The following is a 14992-nucleotide window of genomic DNA, read 5'->3' as shown; positions in this document are numbered from 1 at the left end:
TCTATACAGAGGTTGTACTGTGCGGTCCGGTTTCTCGGGGTGGAGCTGCTGACACCTCAGGATCGGTATGCGGATGTGATGCTCTGCAGGTTTGGAGGTTTTTGGCTTGTTCCTCACATACAATAATCGTATTTCTCGGTATTAGTCGCTTCCTCTGGGGAATAGTCTGCAGCCTGCAGCACATCGCGCACGCTTGGCTCGCAGACTGACAGCCGTATCTATTCTGCAGAGATCAGAGCGGAGGCCCCGCCCACTGCCGAGCCCTGCCCACCCCCGGGTACGAGGGCGTGGCTGAGCGGATACATTGTAGCGGGGAGCGGCTGTCCGGATTCCGCCCGTACACACAGACACGCACTGCGGTACCGCAGCACCGGGCCAGCCGGCAGCGTCACGTGAGTAGCATTAACCCCTTGCCGCCTGTGGCCACACCCATCTGCGGGTGCGCCGGAGGCGGACAGCTGTTAACCCCTTCTGTCTGCGCCCGGTAAACCCCGTCCTTGCCGGGGAGGGTGTTTCCCCGGGGACCGGATCCCGTCTGTAGTTTATTTTGGGCGGCGCAGATTACCCAGAAGCCCCGGGGCGGCGGCGGGGCCCGGCTCCTGTCAGCGACTTCCGTGACCAGGGGCCCCGTGTCAGCGCGCTCTGCAGACTATTGCTCCATGTTATCGGCCCCAGCAGTGATGATGGGTGCGCTCTGCAGACTATTGCTCCCTGTTATCGGCCCCAGCAGGGATGATGGGTGCGCTCTGCAGACTATTGCTCCCTGTTATCGGCCCCAGCAGGGATGATGGGTGCACTCTGCAGACTATTATCTGTAAAGAATAAATCACGGCGACTGGACGTCCTGGAGATTTCTTGAAAACCTTTCACTTGTTCTTCCAACGAGCTTCTCAATTCTGAGTGACTGTACAGCAATTCTGGGAATAATATGTAACTGAATCCACATCTGGTAATTATACCCAGCCTGGGGTCAGGGGTCATTATACCCAGCCTGGGGTCAGGGGTCATTATACCCAGCCTGGGGTCAGGGGTCATTATACCCAGCCTGGGGTCAGAAGCCAAGCTTGAATAGAGGCGGGGGGGGGGGGGGGGGGGTTAGACATCTATTGTATAATGACCCCTGACCCCAGGCTGGGTATAATGACCCCTGACCCCAGGCTGGGTATAATGACCCCTGACCCCAGGCTGGGTATAATGACCAGATGTGGATTCAGTTACATATTATTCCCAGAATTGCTGTACAGTCACTCAGAATTGAGAAGCTCGTTGGAAGAACAAGTGAAAGGTTTTCAAGAAATCTCCAGGACGTCCAGTCGCCGTGATTTATTCTTTACAGATAAACCATGACCTGGATAAATGAGAACCTTCACAGACATCTGCCGACTGTCTCGGCTGCGGCCGGTCGGCGGGATGTCTCGGCTGCGGCCGGTCGGCGGGATGTCTCGGCTGCGGCCGGTCGGCGGGATGTCTCGGCTGCGGCCGGTCGGCGGGATGTCTCGGCTGCGGCCGGTCGGCGCGATGTCTCGGCTGCGGCCGGTCGGCGGGATGTCTCGGCTGCGGCCGGTCGGCGGGATGTCTCGGCTGCGGCCGGTCGGCGGGATGTCTCGGCTGCGGCCGGTCGGCGCGATGTCTCGGCTGCGGCCGGTCGGCGCGATGTCTCGGCTGCGGCCGGTCGGCGCGATGTCTCGGCTGCGGCCGGTCGGCGCGATGTCTCGGCTGCGGCCGGTCGCGCGATGTCTCGGCTGCGGCCGGTCGGCGCGATGTCTCGGCTGCGGCCGTCGGCGCGATGTCTCGGCTGCGGCCGGTCGGCGCGATGTCACGGCTGCGGCCGGTCGGCGCGATGTCTCGGCTGCGGCCGGTCGGCGCGATGTCTCGGCTGCGGCCGGTCGGCGCGATGTCTCGGCTGCGGCCGGTCGGCGCGATGTCTCGGCTGCGGCCGTCGGCGCGATGTCTCGGCTGCGGCCGGTCGGCGCGATGTCTCGGCTGCGGCCGGTCGGCGCGATGTCTCGGCTGCGGCCGGTCGGCGCGATGTCTCGGCTGCGGCCGGTCGGCGCGATGTCACGGCTGCGGCCCGCTCAGGCTCGCATCTCCAGTAGTGTTGAGCGAACTTGTGTTTTTAAGTTTGGCGTCTAAAGTTCGAGTTCAGGTTATCGGAGTCTCCCGTTATGGATTCTGAATTCAGTCATGGTCCGTGGTAGCCGAATCCATAACGGGAGACTTCGATAACCGGAACTTTAGACGCCGAACTTAAAACACAAGTTCGCTCAGCGCTAATCTCCAGCAGATCCGCGGCCACCAGAATCCCCCTGTGAGCAGAGGGGGCGACGTGCGGAATCTGGAGAGAAGTCGGTATCGGCTGTTAATAAGGCAGTGTTCACATGTGGCAGATCCGCTGCGTACACTGACCCGTCAGGAGGATGTGAACTCCACAGCGTGTCAGTCTATACTGCGGATCTCGCCCTATGAGGTGGAAACGGGGAAATCTACTGTGACCCCCGCAGCAAATAACGCGTGTAAGTCATGAGACCAAACCCACAGCACTCTTTACATCCCACCTGGACCCTAAGACTGCGGAGGGTGAGAAGGGCCGCAAAGGGGGTGCGGGGGGCTGAGGAGGAGATGGTATGGAGGGGTGCGGAGGGCTGAGGAGGAGGCGCTGTGGAGGGGTCCGGGGGGCTGAGGAGGAGGCGCTGTGGAGGGGTCCGGGGGGCTGAGGAGGAGGCGCTGTGGAGGGGTCCGGGGGGCTGAGGAGGAGGCGCTGTGTAGGGGTCCTGGGGGCTGAGGAGGAGGCGCTGTGGAGAGGTCCGGGGGCTGAGGAGGAGGCGGTGTGGAGGGGTCCGGGGGCTGAGGAGGAGGTGGTGTGGAGGGGTGCGGGGGGCTGAGGAGGAGGCGGTGTGGAGGGGTGCGGGGGGCTGAGGAGGAGGCGCTGTGGAGGGGTGCGGGGGGCTGAGGAGGAGGCGCTGTGGAGGGGTCCGGGGGGCTGAGGAGGAGGCGCTGTGGAGGGGTCCGGGGGGCTGAGGAGGTGGTGTGGAGGGGTGCGGGGGGCTGAGGAGGAGGAGGTGGTGTGGAGGGGTCCGAGGGGCTGAGGAGGAGGGGTGCGGGGTGCTAAGGAGGAGGCGCTGTGGAGGGGTGCGGGGGGCTGAGGGGGGCTGAGGAGGAGGCGGTGTGGAGGGGTGCGGGGGGCTGAGGAGGAGGAGGCGGTGTTGAGGGGGGCTGAGGAGGAGGCGGTGTGGAGGGGTGCGGGGGGCTGAGGAGGAGGCGGTGTGGAGGGGTGCGGGGGGCTGAGGAGGAGGAGGCGGTGTTGAGGGGGGCTGAGGAGGAGGCGGTGTGGAGGGGTGCGGGGGGCTGAGGAGGAGGAAGCGGTGTGGAGGGGGGCTGAGGAGGAGGCGCTGTGGAGGGGTGCGGGGGGCTGAGGAGGAGGAGGCGGTGTGGAGGGGGGCTGAGGAGGAGGCGGTGTGGAGGGGTGCGGGGGGCTGAGGAGGAGGAGGCGGTGTTGAGGGGGGCTGAGGAGGAGGCGGTGTGGAGGGGTGCGGGGGTCTGAGGAGGAGGAGGCGGTGTTCAGGGGGGCTGAGGAGGAGGCGCTGTGGAGGGGTGCGGAGGAGGAGGCGGTATGGAGGGCTGAGGCAGTGCGGGGGGGGGGGGGGGTAGCTCAGTCCGGACGGGGTGCTCACCTGCGGGGCGTGGATCGGCTGTACTCCCAGGTACACAGCGGAGCTGCCAGAATCCTCGCCGTCATATTTGCCTGTATCGGGCGAGGCCTGGGAATGGGGTGGCGAGGGGAGACCTGCTTTATGCGGCGACGCCTTGTTAACCTGTCACAGCTGAGGCTCCGCTCCTCTGTACCTGTGGTCACGATCAGATGCGTTTGTCAACCAGCCGCCCTCTGGGATCTGCAGAGCTGAGATATTCAGGGAGGGCAGGACATGTTCTGGTGATGCGGCGGCCTCCATCTTCCCTCCTCCGCAGCAGTGCCTGTACCGCGAGGTGGACTCCTCCTGAGCTGCAGGATCAACGTTGCCCAATCTCTGACACCCCTAGCGGCACTGGACGGTCAGCTCCTGGGGTCAGGCGGCAGGACGTGGGGTGTACAGAAGAGCTAGCGGTCACTTCCGCTCCGATCCCTGGTAACTGATAAGCTGACAAGTGGGCCTACTACTCCCATCAGCTCTGAATGCAAAGTGGGCCTACTCCTCCCACAGGACAATGGGACCAGATGCAAAGGGTCCCGTCCCCCGCTGTGCGCCCCCGGGGTGCTCCTCCACATTGGGGTAATGTGAGACCCCATCGCGGTTCCAGTCCCAGGTTTTGTAGCTTCCTTTCCACCCGTGACGCCCCTGCAGTGACTCAGCGCTGTTTTTGGGGGGGTCGTATATTTTGTTCGTCTTTCGGGGGCTGCACATCTCCTGCTGAATCCAGGTAGCGGGTGGAGGCCTCAGGCCTGGGATAGCGGTATAATCTCCGGCCGGCGCGGAGTCTGCTCGCATGTGACTTTCTGCTTTTCTCACCATCTTCCCCTTTTTTTTTTTTATTCCGCTTACCTGCAGCCAACATCTCCGCGGCTTCCAGCTCTTGCACACACACTTCTGCTCATGGCGGGGATCTCCTCAGGTATGTAGGCTTGAGATCTGCCCCTCGGGGCTGACAGCATCTGCTGGAGGGACTGGATGGTATGAAGGCTGGCCAGGGGGGGTGTCGGGTGGAGGCTGGCCGGGGGGGGGGTGTCGGATGGAGGCTGGCCAGGGGGGGTGTCGGGTGGAGGCTGGCCAGGGGGGGGTGTCGGGTGGAGGCTGGCCAGGGGGGGGGGGTGTCGGGTGGAGGCTGGCCAGGGGGGGGGTGTCGGGTGGAGGCTGGCCGGGGGGGGGGTGTCGGGTGGAGGCTGGCCAGGGGGGGGTGTCGGGTGGAGGCTGGCCAGGAGGGGGGTTTCGGGTGGAGGCTGGCCAGGGGGGGGGTGTCGGGTGGAGGCTGGCCGGGGGGGGGGGTGGAGGCTGGCCAGGGGGGGGGTGTCGGGTGGAGGCTGGCCAGGGGGGGGGTGTCGGGTGGAGGCTGGCCAGGGGGGGGGTGTCGGGTGGAGGCTGGCCAGGGGGGGGGTGTCGGGTGGAGGCTGGCCAGGGGGGGGGTGTCGGGTGGAGGCTGGCCAGGGGGGGGGTGTCGGGTGGAGGCTGGCCAGGGGGGGGGGTGTCGGGTGGAGGCTGGCCAGGGGGGGGGTGTCGGGTGGAGGCTGGCCAGGGGGGGGGGTGTCGGGTGGAGGCTGGCCAGGGGGGGGGGTGTCGGGTGGAGGCTGGCCAGGGGGGGGGGTGTCGGGTGGAGGCTGGCCAGGGGGGGGTGTCGGGTGGAGGCTGGCCAGGGGGGGGTGTCGGGTGGAGGCTGGCCAGGGGGGGGTGTCGGGTGGAGGCTGGCCAGGGGGGGGTGTCGGGTGGAGGCTGGCCAGGGGGGGGTGTCGGGTGGAGGCTGGCCAGGGGGGGGGTGTCGGTGGAGGCTGGCCAGGGGGGGGGTGTCGGGTGGAGGCTGGCCAGGGGGGGGGTGTCGGGTGGAGGCTGGCCAGGGGGGGGTGTCGGGTGGAGGCTGGCCAGGGGGGGGGGTCGGGTGGAGGCTGGCCAGGGGGGGGGTGTCGGGTGGAGGCTGGCCAGGGGGGGGGTGTCGGGTGGAGGCTGGCCAGGGGGGGGTGTCGGGTGGAGGCTGGCCAGGGGGGGGGTGTCGGGTGGAGGCTGGCCAGGGGGGGGTGTCGGGTGGAGGCTGGCCAGGGGGGGGTGTCGGGTGGAGGCTGGCCAGGGGGGGGTGTCGGGTGGAGGACCTGTAGAATAAGCCATAGATTCAGTCAGGAGGCGGTAAAGCTCCAAGAAATGTTTTGTCCAAGCACATTCCCATATAATGGAGTGATACTCCTTCTAGCTGTAGCTCCTCCTCCTGGTGGATATGCATATCAGCTCCACTCTTTCCCATTCTGTAGCTAGCTTATAATAAATGGACTGGAGGGGAGACACCTGACGGAGGACTGTCCAGGGGGGGAGAGGACGCCTGAAGGAGGACTGTCCAGAGGGTGGGGGGAGTAGACGCCTGATGGAGGAACGGGGGAGAGCGCCTGACGGAGGACTGTCCAGGGGGGGGGGGGGAGAGCGCCTGACGGAGGACTGTCCAGGGGGGAGAGCGCCTGACGGAGGACTGTCCAGGGGGGGAGAGCGCCTGACGGAGGACTGTCCAGGGGGGGAGAGCGCCTGACGGAGGACTGTCCAGGGGGGGAGAGCGCCTGACGGAGGACTGTCCAGGGGGGGAGAGCGCCTGACGGAGGACTGTCCAGGGGGGGGGGATGCCTGACGGAGGACTGTCCGGGGGGGGGGGGGATACGCCTGACGGAGGATTGTCCAGGGGGAGGGGATACGCCTGACGGAGGACTGTCCCAGGGGGGGGGGATACGCCTGACGGAGGACTGTCCGGGGGGGGGAGGATACGCCTGACGGAGGACTGTCCGGGGGGGGGGGAGGATACGCCTGACGGAGGACTGTCCGGGGGGGGGAGGATACGCCTGACGGAGGACTGTCCGGGGGGGGGGAGGATACGCCTGACGGAGGACTGTCCGGGGGGGGGGAGGATACGCCTGACGGAGGACTGTCCGGGGGGGGAGGATACGCCTGACGGAGGACTGTCCGGGGGGGGGAGGATACGCCTGACGGAGGACTGTCCGGGGGGGGGAGGATACGCCTGACGGAGGACTGTCCGGGGGGGGGAGGATACGCCTGACGGAGGACTGTCCGGGGGGGGGAGGATACGCCTGACGGAGGACTGTCCGGGGGGGGGGATACGCCTGACGGAGGACTGGTCCGGGGGGGGGATACGCCTGACGGAGGATTGTCCGGGGGGGGTGGAGGAGACGCCTGACGGAGGGACTGTCCGGGGGGGTACGCCTGACGGACGACTGTCCAGGGGGGAATACGCCTGATGGAGGAACGCCCGGGCTGGAGGGGGATACGCCTGACGGGGGACTGTCCGGGGGAGTAGACGCCTGACTGAGGACTGTCCGGGGGGGGGGGGATACGCCTGACGGAGGACTGTCTGGGGGGGATACGCCTGACGGAGGACTGTCTGGGGGGATACGCTTGACGGAGGACTGTCTGGGGGGGGATACGCTTGACGGAGGACTGTCTGGGGGGGATACGCTTCACGGAGGACTGTCTGGGGGGGATACGCTTGACGGAGGACTGTCTGGGGGGGATACGCCTGACGGAGGACTGTCTGGGGGGGATACGCTTGACGGAGGACTGTCTGGGGGGGGATACGCTTGACGGAGGACTGTCTGGGGGGGATACGCTTGACGGAGGACTGTCTGGGGGGGGATACGCTTGACGGAGGACTGTCTGGGGGGGATACGCTTCACGGAGGACTGTCTGGGGGGGATACGCTTGACGGAGGACTGTCTGGGGGGGATACGCTTGACGGAGGACTGTCTGGGGGGGATACGCCTGACGGAGGACTGTCCGGGGGAGTAGACGCCTGACTGAGGATCGTCTGGGGGGGGGGGGAGACGCCTGACGGAGGACTGTCCGGGGGGCGGTGGGTCTTGCAGCTGTCGATCTCCCTCTGACGTACGTTGCTGAGCCTCCATGTTTCTGGCGTGTGCGGCGGTTTAATAACCGGCTGGTGGTGACCCCCTACAGACCGGGCCTCTAGCACAGGACTGCGGCTTCACCGGGGGAGGGGCAGTGTAAATATTTACGCCGTAGTCCCGATCCTTATTAGGCGGTGGCTGCTCCGGGTAATCTCAGTGTAAACAGCAGGTCCCGGAGAGGCGGCCGGAGCCTCCAGACCGTAAAATCCCATCACAGGAACCGCGTGATGTCACCGCGCAGTGATGTCATTGTAGAGGGCGGCAGGTCACTCCCTGCAGATGATCTCACCTATCCGCCGGAAGCCTGCCTCCTTTACTATGAGCTTTGGCTCTGGATCAGCGCTGAATCTGATATCATCCCCTCCCCCATATGAGGGAGGACCAGGGGCCCCGGGCCCCACACAGCGCTAATAGGGTGGAGCTGCACAATGTGGTGCCAGAAATGAAGATTATTACACCTGACCTGTAGAGATCTGCAGAACATCGCTCTGTCCCTCTACCTCCTGACAGATACATAGTGATACCTGCAGATTATTACACCTCTAGAGATCTGCAGAACATCGCTCTGTCCTCTCTACCTCCTGACAGATACATAGTGATATATCCTGCAGATTATTACACCTCTGACCTCTAGAGATCTGCAGAACATCGCTCTGTCCCTCTACCTCCTGACAGATACATAGTGATATATCCTGCAGATTATTACACCTCTGACCTCTAGAGATCTGCAGAACATCGCTCTGTCCTCTCTACCTCCTGACAGATGCACAGTGATATATCCTGCAGATTATTACACCTCTGACCTCTCTAGAGATCTGCAGAACATTGCTCTGTCCTCTCTACCTCCTGACAGATACATAGTGATATATCCTGCAGATTATTACACCTCTGACCTCTAGGGATCTGCAGAACATTGCTCTGTCCTCACTACCTCCCGACAGATACATAGTGATATATCCTGCAGATTATTACACCTCTGACCTCTAGAGATCTGCAGAACATCGCTCTGTCCTCTCTACCTCCTGACAGATGCACAGTGATATATCCTGCAGATTATTACACCTCTGACCTCTCGAGATCTGCAGAACATTGCTCTGTCCTCTCTACCTCCTGACAGATACATAGTGATATATCCTGCAGATTATTACACCTCTGACCTCTAGGGATCTGCAGAACATTGCTCTGTCCTCACTACCTCCCGACAGATACACAGTGATATATCCTGCAGATTATTACACCTCTGACCTCTCTAGAGATCTGCAGAGCATTGCTCTTGCCTCTTCTCCTCCTGCAGATTATTTCGCCCTCCGGTTGCAGTCTCTTCTCGCTCCCCGCGGTTTCATTGTCTCAGTGTGAATAAGGTTTTGAATGGAGGACGTGGTAATGGCGGGGTCTCTGTGGTCGCACTGTCCTACGCCGCCATATCTCACCGATACAGCTATTTGTGGCATTGCGCTCTATGTACTACAGTGCCTTGAGAAAGTATTCACACCCCCTGAACGTTTCCACCTTTTTTCCGTTTACACCCACAAACGTAAATGTATTTTCTGTGACCGACACAAAGTAACAAGTCTGTGCGAGAAGACGACGAGGTTTCCACAATGCTTAGTAATGGACAGTGCGGTTGCATTAGTATTCACCCCCCGAGTCAGGCCTCTGTAGGACCACCGTTCGCAGCACTTACAGCTGCGGGTCTTTTGCGGTCCGTCTCCACCAGCTTTGCCCTTTCTCCTGGTCAGAAGAGCTCGCGCTCAGTCCGGCTGGATGGAGAGCGTCTGTGAGCAGCTATTCTCGGGTCTGGACGGTGACTGGGCCGTTCTCACTCATGGAGACGCTTGGATCTAAACCCTTCCATTGTAGCTCTGGCTGGATGTTGAGGGTGGTTGTCCTGCTGGAAGGCGAACCTCCGCCCCGGTCTCCAGTCTTTTGCAGCCTCTGCCAGGTTTTCCTCCAGGATTGCCCTGTATTTAGCGTCATCCATCTTCCCATCACCTCTGACCAGCTTCCCTGTCCCTGCTGAAGAAAAGCCTCCCCCAGCATGATGCCACCACTGCCACGTGTCACAGTTAGCTTCACCCACACATAGCTTTTTGCTTTTAAGCAAAAAGTTTCGCTTTGGTCTCCTCTGAGCAGAGTCCCCTCTTCCACATGTTTGCTGTGTCCCGTCCATGGCTTGTGGCAAATGGGACTTCTTATGGCTTTCTTCTTGCCATTCTTCCATAAAGGCCAGATTTGTGGAGTCCACGACTAGTTGTCCTGAGGACAGATTCTCCCACCTGAGCTGTGGATCTCTGCAGCTCCTCCACAGTGACCATGGACCTCTTGGCTCCCCATTCAAGTTGAATAGGTCTCAATCTGTCCCGGCGTGGTCCCCAATGCACGGAACGGTCGTGGGCATGGGGCCTTGGGGCTCTTTCGGACAAGTGTATGCCATGCGTGGAATCCGCTGCATGAAAGAGAGCCAAGCCGCGCTCCGGACAGCAGAGACGCGGAGCGGTAACATGACTGATGATGCTCTGCGCCTCTCTGTGACCTTTTTACTACAGAATCAGAGAGAGATAAAGTTGTCACCGTGATTTTGTAGTAAAAAGGTCACAGAGAGGCGCAGAGCGTCATCAGTCATGTTACCGCTCCGCGTCTCTGCTGTCCGGAGCGCGGCTCGGCTCTCATTCACGCTGCAGATTACCCGCACGGCATCCGCTCGTGTGAAAGAGCCCTTCTACTGAGAAGACATTACACACAGGTGGACTCTATTTACTAATGAGGAGACTTCTGAATGGAGTTGGTTTGGGGATCAGAGTACAGGGGGCTGAATACATATGCAAGCCACACTTTCCAGACCTTTATTTACTAAACATTGTGAAGACCTCGTCTCCTCTTCTTCTCACCTCACACAGACTCGTACTTGGTGTTGGTCTGTCACATAAAATCCCAAGGGGTATGAATACTTTTTCAAGGGATTGTAATTATCTGCGCGCTCTATATACTAGTTATCTGGGCCGGGTGTCTGGGCTCCCCGTGTGCTGGGTTTTTGTGTTGGTTGTCTGGGCGCCCCGCGGGCCGGGTGTCTGGGTGCCCCGCGGGCTGGGTGTTTGTGTTGGTTGTCTGGGCGCCCCGTGGGCCGGGTGTCTGCGCGCCCCGCGGGCCGGGTGTCTGGGCGGGCCGGGTGTCTTGGCGCCCCGCGGGCCGGGTGTCTGGGCGCCCCGTGGGCCGGGTGTTTGTGTAGGGTGTCTGGTCTCCCCACGGGCCGGGTGTCTGGGCGCCCCGCGGTTTGGGTGTCTGGGCGCCCCATGTGTTGGGTGTCTGGGTGCCCCGCGGGCTCGGTGTTTGTGTAGGGTGTCTGGTCTCCCCGCGGGCCGGGTGTCTGGGTGCCCCGCGGGCTGGGTGTTTGTGTAGGGTGTCTGGGCGCCCCGCGGTTTGGGTGTCTGGGCGCCCCGTGTGTTGGGTGTCTGGGTGCCCCGCGGGCTCGGTGTTTGTGTAGGGTGTCTGGTCTCCCCGCGGGCCGGGTGTCTGGGTGCCCCGCGGGCTGGGTGTTTGTGTAGGGTGTCTGGGCGCCCCGCGGTTTGGGTGTCTGGGCGCCCCGTGTGTTGGGTGTCTGGGTGCCCCGCGGGCTCGGTGTTTGTGTAGGGTGTCTGGTCTCCCCGCGGGCCGGGTGTCTGGGTGCCCCGCGGGCTGGGTGTTTGTGTAGGGTGTCTGGGCGCCCCGCGGTTTGGGTGTCTGGGCGCCCCGTGTGTTGGGTGTCTGGTCTCCCCGCGGGCTGGGTGTTTGTGTAGGGTGTTTGGGCTCCCTGCAGGCCAGGTGTGTGGGGGCGCGGGGCGTTTTTTTTATAAGGACACTCGGTTGTTTGCAGCTGTCGCTGTATAAACTATTTGCTGTGAATATTTAATGAGACGTTACTCGCCCCCTCCCCCCCCCCCCCCCTTCGCCCCCGCACCTCGTCCAATGAGTTTCTTTTGCATTTCCCTCCAGGACAGAAGATGATGCCTTTTGGAGGAATTGCATCAAAGCTGAAAATCGATCGGCTGAAGGCGGCGGGTGTGGGATCCCACGACTGCGCAGTGAAATACCTGAACCAGGATTACGAGAGCCTGCGTCAGTCCTGCCTGGAGAACGGCTCCCTCTTCGAGGACCCCCACTTCCCCACTGCCGCCTCTTCCCTCGGCTTCAAGGAGCTGGGACCGGGCTCCAGCAAAGTCCAGGGCGTCCGATGGAAGCGACCATCAGTGAGTCCGCTGAGCGGTCTGCCACGAGGCGGGGATATATAGACGCAGCACATCGCATCCTCCATTACTATTAGAGATGAGGCCTGTATACTGTGATATCTATAGACGCAGCACATCGCATCCTCCATTACTATTAGAGATGAGGCCTGTATACTGTGATATCTATAGACGCAGCACATCGCATCCTCCATTACTATTAGAGATGAGTCCTGTATACTGTGATATCTATAGACGCAGCACATCGCATCCTCCATTACTATTAGAGATGAGGCCTGTATACTGTGATATCTATAGACGCAGCACATCGCATCCTCCATTACTATTAGAGAGAAGGCCTGTATACTGTGATATCTATAGACGCAGCACATCGCATCCTCCATTACTATTAGAGATGAGGCCTGTATACTGTGATATCTATAGACGCAGCACATCGCATCCTCCATTACTATTAGAGAGAAGGCCTGTATACTGTGATATCTATAGATGCAGCACATCGCATCCTCCATTACTATTAGAGATGAGGCCTGTATACTGTGATATCTCTAGACGCAGCACATCGCATCCTCCATTACTATTAGAGATGAGTCCTGTATACTGTGATATCTATAGACGCAGCACATCGCATCCTCCATTACTATTAGAGATGAGGCCTGTATACTGTGATATCTCTAGACGCAGCACATCGCATCCTCCATTACTATTAGAGATGAGTCCTGTATACTGTGATATCTATAGACGCAGCACATCGCATCCTCCATTACTATTAGAGATGAGGCCTGTATACTGTGATATCTATAGACGCAGCACATCACATCCTCCATTACTATTAGAGATGAGGCCTGTATACTGTGATATCTATAGACGCAGCACATCGCATCCTCCATTACTATTAGAGATGAGGCCTGTATACTGTGATATCTATAGACGCAGCACATCGCATCCTCCATTACTATTAGAGATGAGGCCTGTATACTGTGATATCTATAGACGCAGCACATCGCATCCTCCATTACTATTAGAGATGAGGCCTGTATACTGTAATATCTATAGACGCAGCACATCGCATCCTCCATTACTATTAGAGATGAGGCCTGTATACTGTGATATCTAGAGACGCAGCACATCGCATCCTCCATTACTATTAGAGATGAGTCCTGTATACTGTGATATCTAGAGACGCAGCACATCGCATCCTCCATTACTATTAGAGATGAGTCCTGTATACTGTGATATCTATAGACGCAGCACATCGCATCCTCCATTACTATTAGAGAGAAGGCCTGTATACTGTGATATCTATAGACGCAGCACATCGCATCCTCCATTACTATTAGAGAGAAGGCCTGTATACTGTGATATCTATAGACGCAGCACATCGCATCCTCCATTACTATTAGAGATGAGGCCTGTATACTGTGATATCTATAGACGCAGCACATCGCATCCTCCATTACTATTAGAGATGAGGCCTGTATACTGTGATATCTATAGACGCAGCACATCGCATCCTCCATTACTATTAGAGATGAGGCCTGTATACTGTGATATCTATAGACGCAGCACATCGCATCCTCCATTACTATTAGAGATGAGGCCTGTATACTGTAATATCTATAGACGCAGCACATCGCATCCTCCATTACTATTAGAGATGAGGCCTGTATACTGTGATATCTAGAGACGCAGCACATCGCATCCTCCATTACTATTAGAGATGAGTCCTGTATACTGTGATATCTATAGACGCAGCACATCGCATCCTCCATTACTATTAGAGATGAGGCCTGTATACTGTGATATCTAGAGACGCAGCACATCGCATCCTCCATTACTATTAGAGATGAGGTCCTGTATACTGTGATATCTATAGACGCAGCACATCGCATCCTCCATTACTATTAGAGAGAAGGCCTGTATACTGTGATATCTATAGACGCAGCACATCGCATCCTCCATTACTATTAGAGAGAAGGCCTGTATACTGTGATATCTAGAGACGCAGCACATCGCATCCTCCATTACTATTAGAGATGAGTCCTGTATACTGTGATATCTATAGACGCAGCACATCGCATCCTCCATTACTATTAGAGAGAAGGCCTGTATACTGTGATATCTATAGACGCAGCACATCGCATCCTCCATTACTATTAGAGAGAAGGCCTGTATACTGTGATATCTATAGACGCAGCACATCGCATCCTCCATTACTATTAGAGAGAAGGCCTGTATACTGTGATATCTATAGACGCAGCACATCGCATCCTCCATTACCCCTGTTCATTCTCTCTGCAGGAAATCACTTCGGATCCACAGTTCATAGTCGGTGGAGCCACCAGAACCGACATCTGTCAGGGGGCCTTAGGTGAGTCCACATCTCCCGCAGTGCACCAAACTGGACCAGTATGGCATGGAGGGAGGTGTGAGGTCCTGAGATACAACAAGAGGGCGCCAGAATTGCAGCTGCAGCTCCGGATGTGACTGGAGTAGTGATTATTAACCCCTTAGGGACGTAGGACGTACCGGTACGCCATGTTTGCCGAGTCCTTAAGGAACCAGGGCGTACCAGTACGTCCTAACTTTAAAAGTACATTGCGGCGCGGCGGGGGTTAATAGGAACAGGATGCCCGCTGAAATCAATCAGTTTAAGTCCCAAAGTGGGACAAAAAATAAAGTGAAAAAAGAAGTTGAAAAAATAAAGTTTCCCCCCCAAAAAAATTAAGTTTCAAGTAAAAAAATAAACACGTAATTTTCCCCAAATAAAGTTAAAAGAAAATTGGTTTAAAATAGGGGGGGAAAAAGTATACATATTAGGTATCGCCGCGTCCGTATCGACCGGCTTTATAAACATATCACATGACCTAACCCCTCAGATGAACACCGTAAAAAATAAAAACTGTGCTAATTAAACCATTTTTTGTCACCTTACATCACAAAAAGTACAACAGCAAGCGATCAAAAAGGCGTTTGCCCACCAAAATAGTACCAATCTAACCGTCACTTCATCCCGCGAAAAATGAGCCGCAACCTGAGACAATCGCCCCAAAACTGAATAAATTATGGCGCTCAGACTATGGAAACACTAAAACATGATGTTTTTTGCTTCAAAAATGAAATCATTGTGTAAAACTTACATAAATAAATAAAAAGTATACATATTTGGTATCGC

At 58.5% G+C, this 14992-nt stretch overlaps 1 protein-coding gene across 2 annotated transcripts in view; it reads left to right on the top strand.

The window, feature by feature from the left end:
- The first annotated feature begins 237 nt into the window (after positions 1-237).
- Positions 238-14992, top strand: part of CAPN11 (calpain 11) — a 36886-nt gene continuing 22131 nt past the window's right edge. Inside the window, exons 1-3 of one of the 2 annotated variants that reach the window (XM_044273097.1) lie at positions 238-392; positions 11570-11823; positions 14119-14188. In XM_044273097.1, coding sequence (XP_044129032.1) covers positions 11578-11823; positions 14119-14188 — 316 coding nt within the window. In that variant the 5' untranslated portion in view covers positions 238-392; positions 11570-11577. Of the gene's footprint in view, positions 393-4574; positions 4609-11569; positions 11824-14118; positions 14189-14992 lie in introns of those variants that run through there. The other variant, XM_044273096.1, reaches the window with a different exon arrangement.

Source organism: Bufo gargarizans, unplaced genomic scaffold, assembly GCF_014858855.1.
Source record: "Bufo gargarizans isolate SCDJY-AF-19 unplaced genomic scaffold, ASM1485885v1 fragScaff_scaffold_393_pilon, whole genome shotgun sequence".
NCBI lineage: Eukaryota > Metazoa > Chordata > Amphibia > Anura > Bufonidae > Bufo > Bufo gargarizans.
This window is presented reverse-complemented; position numbering and strand designations above follow the sequence as displayed.